Genomic DNA, 10,000 nt, shown 5'->3' with positions numbered 1-10,000 from the left:
ACTTTCATGTTGATTATTTTTTTGGGCGAGATCTGGAAAAGGTTTTGAAAGGTCCTTTCACAGCAAAATTGGAAAACAGGTAACTGTCTTCTTTTTTCCTCCAGCTTCTCAGCATTCCTGAATCTCGCCGCTCCTGCGGTCTAGATTTCGCCTTCCGGACCCCGAGTACGGACCGTTCCGAAATTTCCAACTTTCCCAACGTTTCAAGCTTTTTGTACAAAGTAAAGTAAAATAGAAAGATTTAACAGAGTCAAACAAGTAAGGATTCCGATAGCTCAATTTTGGACCAAAATGTCAAACGTGCGCGTACGCCACATTTGCATTGGCTCTTTGCTGGGCTATAACTTGAAGAATACCAGACGTGGAAAGAGGATATCGAAAATGGCAAAATGGGCAACTTTGAGTCCCCTGGTATTAAAGAGTGAGTTTATACTACAATTTGAATTTTCGGAGAATTTAGAGGATTTCTAAAGAAAATGTTGCTGGAGAGCAAGGTCTTTCTCTTCAACAACTTTTTCAATACAAATCTTCTCATTTTTTTAAAAATTCAAACCGTCATAAAAGTCATTCTTTAATGCCAGGGGCCTCAAACTTGGCCATTTTGATATTTTTGACATGCTTTTTCCATTTCCGGCATTCTTTAATTTATAGCCCACAATTTTATGAAAAGTAGGTCACGTGATGGTCTAGCTGTAAAGGGCCTGTTAAAATTTAAACACAAAAGTTGCTTTGAAAATAATACTGTAGAGAAAAAAAAAAATAAACACGTTATTTGCAGGCTTTGGTCGTTCCGTATCGATTACGGGGCCTAGGACCGTACTGAAGACCTCGGGCACCTAAGCCTCAAAATATTTCCTTACAATGCTAGGCCAAAGTTGAGATGCAAGGTATCTTTATGTGCCACTTGCACTTTCTTAACAGAAATGGACACTGCTTTGATTCAAATCCTTTCTCTTCATGAGAGATCGTTGGTTAGCATCATGGATCATGGTTAGCATTTACATTTCAAGAAAAAAATATTCCTTGTCATACTATCGTTGGTTTGTGCCCTCCCATAAGCACAAGCGGTCCTTCGAAAATGTAAGTATCTCGGCGGGCTCTAGTTTTGCAGGACCTACCCTACCCTACCCCTCTATTTCTTTTTGGGGGGGAGGGGGCTTTATTTTTATAGTCAACCTTAACTCGAACTCCAACTCGAACCCTAACTCGAAATCCAACTCGAAGTCCAACTCGAATTCCAACTCGAAGTCCAACTCGAACTCGAACTCGAATCCAAACTAGATGAAAACTAACTCCCCGTCCTATGCACGTGAATATGTACGCGTAACATAAAATTCCCTTGAGAACATCACGTGGTCTGAAATGGGAAAACAAAACGTACAAGCTAAAGAGGTCTATTGAACGAGAGGCAACGAGTTTTCGTAGACGTTTCGCAATGACCAGCATGAGCTTGGTTTTTTGGATATTTATGATCATCCTCTCCTATTCTTTCGACCAGTCTTCTATAGCAGTTCAAGAACCTGATTTTGAGATGGGAGACGGTGTCCCAACTGAACTTTTTGATCAAGTCTTATCATGAGAATAAACGTCCCGTGTAAATTCAAAGGCATGTCATTAACAAACAGAAAAAAACCCCGGTTCGAGGATTAATCCTCCAGGTATTCTTTTAACTGTAATAACTGCTGACTGGGAGAGCAATGACCCATTTACACTCGATAAATTGTCTTCTGCCACAGGGCAGATATAGGGGAGGATGCAGGGGGTGTTTGCACCCCCTCCCCATGAGATGACTTGCAGCTTTACAATACAACTGGTATTCTGCAAAAACAGGTTCAGTCAGATACGTCATTCCTTAGTGGTGTACCCGCTCCTAATAAAAATCCTAGATCCGCCCCTGTGCCAGTAAGATAGGGCCTCGTCGGTTGCATGGCTATGCAAGCGGAACTTCTGAACATTGATTTCGAAATGATTCCTGTCCGAAACTCCTTTTTAGTCCGTTAAAAATCCACACAAAGCCGTCCACAAAATGGGCAAGTATAAACCTCAGGTCTCAGGTCACAGGTCACAGGTCGTAGGTCGTAAATCGTAAGTCACAGGTCATTGTCTTACCAGTACAGAAAAAAACCCAAACGTGTACCATTGCTAACCTTAGGCCCAAAAGCTTTTGTTAGGCATTATTAGGCCTAAGGTTAGCTTTAATGAATGTTTATGATTCTTTCTGTATTCGTTAAAATCGATATGACGTGTAACGTGGATATGACGTGTTATGACGTAGCAAAAGTAAACAAACATGTTCGCCAGGTGACGTAATTCGGAGGACTGGGGAGAAAAATTTTAAGGCCGTATCCCACAACCGCGCGCGGCCTTATTTTCAAATTCAACATGGCAGAGGCGAGGTTAGATCTCGGTGGTTTCCTCCTGAATGTTCATTCAGTAACAGGAAATGTGCTAGACACGGAATGATCTGTTGAGTTTTGGCGATGGAAATACTGCAGGGAGTTTGGAAACAAAACCAAAGGCCGCGCGCGGTTGTGGGATACGGCGTTAAAACTTTTCTTCCAGCCCTCTACATTACGTCACCAGATCACCTGGCGACCTTGCTAAATTCTTCGTCCAGCGATCACTTTCTCAATGTTGTGTGACCTTTCTGCTTCGAGAAATTCAAATGCAAGATGAACTATGGTAAACGGTATTTGTGGTTCAATAGGTAGTAGGCCATGTAGGCCATAAGTGCGACAGAAACTCAAGTCACTAAATACTTATAGATTTTCTAGTCAATCAAACTAGGCGGCAAAAATCAGCCAGAGCAAACGTAAACAAGACAAAAAACCTTGAACAGGCGACAAAGAAATATTCGACAAGCGTACCCTTTTCACTCTTTTCCTTCAGCGACAGCCGTCTTCGATGCTTCAGCAAACGTATTGTATTTGTTTGCTTTCACACGGGGAAGCGTCTAATTTAGAATAAGCCGACGAAATTTTCAGATGTTGCTCAATACATGAAGATGGTCTTTTGCACACCAACGATTACCGCTGTTGGGGTGTACGCTTTCGATGGGAATGAAACTAGATACATTTCTAGACTCGAGAACACATATAAAAATTAAAAAAACCGCAGCTTTCACCGGAAAATTAAAATTTAAAGAAAAGTTGGTCGGCGAAAATAAACGTGGAACGTGGAACGTGAAAACCTGACTGCTATAATGTCTGCTCGGGTCTGTCATTTTACCAAGGAGGACTTCAAGCGGGATCTTCAGGTATAAAAGGAAAGGTAAGGAACTTTATCTAAGTGTCTAATCTTCTAGCGCCGTAGAGCACTAATCGGGGACACTGTAAATTGAAATCAACAAGTCAACGCAAATCAAGGTATATGAACATATGGAAATCTCTTCATACGGAAATCTCAGTCAACTAGTCCAAAATATCATTATATTGGAGCGAGAAAACTGAATCAAGCCATATATAGACGACTTTCACTGTTATGCGCTAATAAACGTAACTTGCATTGAAATGTGGTTGAATGTTGTTAGCAGTATAGAAACTACTGAAACGATTTACTCTTACCATTTGATGGTTATATATAAATCGATCGTTTGTTTTGAAGTTGTAACAGGGATTTCGTAGAAAGCCACTGCAGACAGATTAAAATATACCTGCCAACTCTCACGCCTTAGGCGTGAGTCTCACGCCTGCGGGTTGAAAACTTCGATCTCACGCCGGCTCACGCTTGCGGGCCAATTTCTCACGCCTGATTGGAAAATGTGAGTTGTTGCCGTCTTGCTTGACACAATTTCCAAAAATATGTTAACTCAGACCCATGTAAGGAACGAAAACCACGTGTAAAATAAATAAATGACGATCTCTGATTTTTGAAGTGAAAAGCACTGGGAGCTCGCTCGCGTGTATACGCGTTTATACGTCTTCGACAGACCTCGGACTTCTTCGGAAGACTTCGGACGTCTTCGGAAATCTTGGAAAATGATCGTGCCGTCTTCAAAAATCCCAGCACTCCCAGAATAAAAGTCTCACGCTTATATCTCAGAAAAAGTTGGCCGGTATAGATTAAACTTGGACGCGGGATAGCACTGCAAGCTCTCTTTCGCTTTGTAAAACTTCTGCATATAACTCATATAAAACCCTGTTTAACCACCACGAGGTAAATCTGTTCAGAGGTGGAGCCAATATCAATACAATTTAGCCTCTGGATGATTCAAGTCTACAAAGTTTGCTCTCCTCGCCTGTATTTGGAGAAACCTTGACTATTGCTACGTCATAGCCTCGTTTGCATACACAAAAACAAAGATGGCGGATTTCAATTTCAATTTGCCTATTTTGAAGCGTTATTGTTGGCTATTTAAATACATTTAGTCCAAATGAGTGGTCAAGTATGACAATACAGGTAACGAACTTTCGATTCAGAGAAACATTTTTCTAAGCCGTACTTTCCCTTCAACAATAATCATTGATAATTTTTTGCCGCCCTTTATGCATTCTTGAGTTGTTATGCCAAGACCCTGGGAACGAGAGCTGCCTTCTTCACCGCGTAGGACTCGTAACCTGTTTTGTGCAACTTCATCAAAATGGCTTCCGTAGAAATTCCAGTGGTGGACTTCAGTGCCATGAGCATCAAACATAAAGACCCCTTGAACGAAAACCTCGAAGCTGTGAAGATTGTTGCTGATCAAGTGCATCAAGCTTTCAGCACGATTGGATTTGTTTATCTAAAGAATCACGGAATTCCAGAAGAGACGGTAGGCGAGAAAAGCGGAACTACAGGCTGTATATTGTAATTATTTTATAGTATTAAGAGAAACTAATTATAAAGTAGAGGAAAAACTTCCCTGTTGCCAAATGAAGTAGATATTTCAGAGTTTCAGGTCTTTAAGCAGCCTCTGTTGCAAGGGGAGGTTGTACGTATCTGACGTCGCGGTGATCTCACCAGATCTCCGACGTCACGTCAGATGTACTCTTTGGCAACACACATGTAACCACAGGCGAGCCACCATCTGTTGGTGTTGTTGTTATCGTTCTGTAGAAGGGTAAATACTCTAAGGCGGTTGCGATTTTCTCGGCAATAAAGTTTGAAAGCAAACAATTTAATGAAAGATCAAACAAAGTGTCAACTGAGTCCTGTCAGTTATGCTTTTTGGTCGTTCCGAGCTTTTTGAAGCGTCATTTTGCGAGATCTTTTCTCAACCGACGGCTAGAGAGTCAAGAAAATTGCAAGGCAGGCAGCACCAAGCCGCCGGCCATTGACCTTGTCTAGTTCAAGCTGGAACTGGTGCCAAACCAGTGAAATTCTCACCTTAAAAACACCAGCATCCGATTGGTTAGGGATGTCCCCATAATAACCCCATAATATCGCTAAATTTGAGCTTCATCTTTAAAAACATTCACCAACAAAGGTGATCCTGAAATCCATAATTAACCTTTCTCAACGTCATGGGTGCAAGAAACCAGACCAAAGGAATTAACTATGTTTTTCACAATTTTTTAATGCAACAGTAGAAAAACTTTATAACACTGTTGTGGCTTAGACTGACCTTTCGTCAGCTTCATACGACAGCTGTACAGCTGTGCCCCTATTATGGATGTATTTCAATTGCTTACGTGTTACCAAACAGCCTCTCCATTGCTAACTCTTTTGCAGGTTGACTTGGTTTTTAAGACTTATGATGAGTTTTTTGCCTTGGGCCCTGAGGTGAAAGCCAAGTATGCCAAAACAGAAGCCACCTTAACTAATGGATGGGATGCAGTGGAGAGAGAAAGGTTCTTATTAAAAGTATTATAAAGTTCAGGCTACACCTGAGAATAGTCTGCAATAATTTTGTACAAATTGTGTCAAAGGTACACATACTTTTTAGTACTTTAGTTTTCTCATTGTTGTTGTCATGCAATGCACAAAAGTTCCATAGTGCTCAAATTCCGTATGGAAAAGCCTGGAGGATTTTGGTAACAGTTGTTGTTATTTGTGATAAGATGTCCTGTTTGTACTTGCAGTACAGTGTAGGTCTAGAGAAATAGGGCGGTCTTGCCAATGAATTATAATACCGTAATTATTGATTCTTTGTTGTTTTAAACAGCACAAATCCAGAAAGACCTGGAGATTTGAAAGAGTCCTTTGATGTTGAACGTTTGGATGACATTTCTGTAAGTATACATTTCCTAATATTCAAACCTTCCTGCTCTTAAATTATTACATTTTTATTATTACAAATGTAGTCTCTGGAACTCACTTTAGCCGTGTGTCATTGACATTGATACACATGCAGTTCTAGCTTGAAACAATCTTTGGAATGAGAGAAAGCAGCTTTCTACATACATGTAGCTGGAAATTGATATACAGATTAAAGTGGTACTACGATGAAAAAATCAGCTCTCGTTTTTCTTTACATGTCGAAAGTATTTGCGTTGATCGCGTAATAGGTGGAATTTTTTGTAGTAATTTCAGGAGGAAGACTTAGTCTATTTATTTTAACTCCACCTTTTTAATTTAACGGTCTGCCATTACTTGGTGCGGTTCCGACTGATAAGCTTTCAGTGATCTGGATCGAGGATAAAGTGACGTTATTTACTCACTAGCTCAAAAATGCAGGTGTGAATGTGGCTTGATTAGTATGCAGCACATGAATTAGACAATCTGAAAGCCAAAACCTCTCGTGCTGCATAGTAATTAAGCCGCATTCACACACTGCATTTTTAAGCTAATGATTACATGTAAATGACGACACTTTCTCCTTGATCCAGATCACTGAAAGCTTATCAGTCGGAACGGCACGAAGTAATGGCGGACCGTTAAATTAAAAAATTGTAGTTAAAATAAATAGTCTTCCTCTTGAAATTCCTGCAGAAAATTCCGCCTATTGAGCAATCAACGCAAATACTTTACAAATGTTAAGAAAAACGAGAGATGATTTTTCATCGTAGTAGCACTTTACTAATAAAAACTGGTAACATAAGCTGTTGCATATACAATGTACATGTACTGTACAATACCTTAATTTCTGTTAATTTTGCACATCTTAGGAATAAGAGGGCCAATGTTTTCCTTTTACAGATCTGGCCAAATCAAGAAGTGCCTCACTTCCGCAGTACTGTGGTGTCCTTTTACCAAATGATTACAGATCTTGCCTTGCGAATTCTCACAGTAATGGCAATTGGGCTAAACATGGTTTGTTTATATGAAATAATGTGTCTAGGTAACATCAAATTACAGTGTAACACAGGGTGAATGATGATGATGATGATGATGAGGTGACAACTTAAGGACATTCTCTCAAAGAATTTCCCACAGTGGACTTTTTTCATTTCTCACCTAGAGTTGGATCATAATTATTACTTACTTCAAAAATAAAAAATAAAAAAATTTAGGGGGCACCGACTTTGTTTTGACAGAAGAAAGTGCAGTGGAAAAACATAATACTTTAATTTTGATAAACGAGATGGAGGGATCAGTAAGCAAGAGGGCAATATTGGTTGATCTCACCCTTTTAATGTTAGTAACATGAAGTCCAGCAATTTCCTATTCCATTTCCCGTAAGATTGTGGAAAGAATGAATGTTATTCCTATTTAGTACATATTGTGGACACTTACGTACTGGGATATCAAAGCTGGATAAGTCAAAATGGAAACTGTTTTCTTCTTTCATTTTTTGTAGGAATCAAGCACTTTCACAAGACGATTTAATAAAATGGGTACTGCAAAAGGTGCTGCTCAGTTAAGATATAACTACTATCCCAAGATATCAAACTTGAGTAAAGTAAAATCTGGACAGGTAAGATGTGGGGAACACACAGACTATGGTGCTATATCAGTGCTGTTTCAAGATGAAAATGAAGGCTTAGAGGTAAGCCATTTCCTGTGTAACTATGGTTTCCATGTGTGTTTTCTCAAAAATAATTATACCCATATTTCATGTATCCTGTAATCACTCCAGCCCATGCTCTTTAGTAGACTGCTTAATACAACTTACGTGTATAGCTTGTTTGTTTGCTTTTTGAAATTAAAAAATTAACGCAAAGTTTGATAGCTGTGGACATTGGTTTGGTACTTGGTGAATTTCTGTGTGTGTCTGCATGTGCAAACTTCTCAGTTCCGTGCAGGTACAGTTTTGTAAATGCACACAAACCGAATCCACTAACTGAGAAAAATGGGGTGAAGGCCATCTTGTCAGCTTCCAGTGATACCAGGGATTGAAGCTAAGAGAAAGACTGACATGCAATGCATTTATAAGAAGAGTGAATTAATGACTTTCCCTTGAACTTTTCAAGTAAGGTGATTCCCTTGTTTTGCACCGTGCATCTCACACTGCTCATAACATTGCGACTTCGGAGCTGGCGGTGTTTCACCCCGGCCATCCGAAGAGAGGCAATAAAGGCCGCTTTTGCTGTTCAAGAGCTTTTAAGAGCAATCATGATAACTCTTATCGGCTAACACAAAAAGACTGTCAGAATTCGTATCTGTGAAATACTTAGATTTTTTGTCATAAGATAAATGTTTATTGTGTTTATTATGTGTAATATGCGCACGATCCTGTTATCCAGCTCTTAGCTGCAAGTGGGTCTGAATAAACAACTCTCTCTATCTATCTATCTATCTATCTATCTATCTATCTATCTATCTATCTATCTATCTATCTATCTATCTATCTATCTATCTATCTATCTATCTTAAGAAGGTGTTGTTTTGGAACTCGCCCCAGTCCTTTCGCGGAAAATGATCATTTTGAAGCCGAAATAGGCCAGTTTCGTATTTATAATGATTGGACTGGATCTAGCATGAAGTGGAGGCTAATGCGGGCAAATTAATTTGCATTTGAAAAGATTTGCCCGCATTAGCCTCCGTTCCATGCTAGATCCAGTCCAGCCGTGAGAATTCGAAAATGGTCTATTGCCCCTTTGCCATGCATTATTATTATTTACTCGTAATAGGTACACAGAAAACATATTTTAAGGAGAAAAAAGGTTGGATAGTAGAAGTTGCAGTATTTACATGTAAATGACGTGAAACTGCATTCGGAGCCCGACAGTGTATGCTACGCCGAATGTGACAAAATATCAAGTCCGCTAAAAATAAAACAAGTCACACCATTTATAATCAAGTTGCCAACAATTAGCATCAATTTGTTTGTTGACCAAATCAAATTCCTCGCAATTTATGTCACTTCTCTTGTTGTGCAATTCATGTATTCAAGGCCCGCGCATCGAATGTCAAGCTCGATAATTTCAATTCAAGATGCTTGTTTTATAAATCAAGAAGGGAGAGAATAGCTTTTGATCAATTCTATTTTCGAGGGGGACTGAACACCTGTGGCAAAATGATTAAACGCGAGTAAATCTGAGCGGTCCATATAAACACTTCATCCCTTTTGCCGGGCCAGCCCGTCTAACAGCGTTTTCGTCGCCGTAGCCTTCTTGGTTTCTTAAACTCCCTAATGTCTCCTGTTGTCAGTTTTTGTAGCCATAATTTTCTGGTGGATTATATTGGTTACTCAAACTGCTTGTTGTAGATGTGCTTCATTTTGCTGATCATTCGCAATTGGGTCTCTGAGCGAGTTACTCTTCGCAACTTCGGGAACTGGGTGAAGTCATAGCGACATGCGAGGAACGAGTAGACCAAGATCCTCCCATGGGGTACCTGGTGAATTTTCTTGCTTTTACGTTCGAAACGAAGGTTCATTTTAGCTCTAGCAAGTGCGGAATGGCATTTTAAAACAAAAGATACAAAAATAATCCTGTGATTATGCAAATCTGGCTACGTTTTCAAGGCAACCGACACGTCATGAGAATTTTTCAGCCTGGCTTGCCGAGATCTCCGTAGCTCAGACCGGGATCTCGGCAAGTGGGCCAGCCCGCCTTCTGATATAAACGAACCGAAATTTTGCTAAATAAAAACAGGCATGAGCCGAGATCTTGGCAAGGGGGGCCTAGCCGGACTGGCCCGCCTCATATATTAAAACAGGTGATATTACTGTTTTTTGGTGTTGTCGTTGCCGTAGCAG

General features: G+C 40.0%; 1 protein-coding gene across 1 annotated transcript in view; it reads left to right on the top strand.

The window, feature by feature from the left end:
• Positions 1 to 4,549: 4,549 nt before the first annotated feature.
• The window catches only part of LOC138042803 (uncharacterized), a 9,948-nt gene continuing 4,497 nt past the window's right edge, over positions 4,550 to 10,000 (top strand). The window contains exons 1-5 of the mRNA XM_068888818.1: positions 4,550 to 4,750; positions 5,650 to 5,768; positions 6,083 to 6,149; positions 7,057 to 7,170; positions 7,658 to 7,846. Of these exons, the coding sequence (XP_068744919.1) occupies positions 4,580 to 4,750; positions 5,650 to 5,768; positions 6,083 to 6,149; positions 7,057 to 7,170; positions 7,658 to 7,846 (660 nt within the window). The 5' untranslated portion in view covers positions 4,550 to 4,579. The remainder of the gene's footprint in view (positions 4,751 to 5,649; positions 5,769 to 6,082; positions 6,150 to 7,056; positions 7,171 to 7,657; positions 7,847 to 10,000) is intronic.

This window comes from Montipora capricornis, chromosome 3 (assembly GCF_036669925.1).
Source record: "Montipora capricornis isolate CH-2021 chromosome 3, ASM3666992v2, whole genome shotgun sequence".
NCBI classification, from domain to species: Eukaryota; Metazoa; Cnidaria; class Anthozoa; order Scleractinia; family Acroporidae; genus Montipora; species Montipora capricornis.
This window is presented reverse-complemented; position numbering and strand designations above follow the sequence as displayed.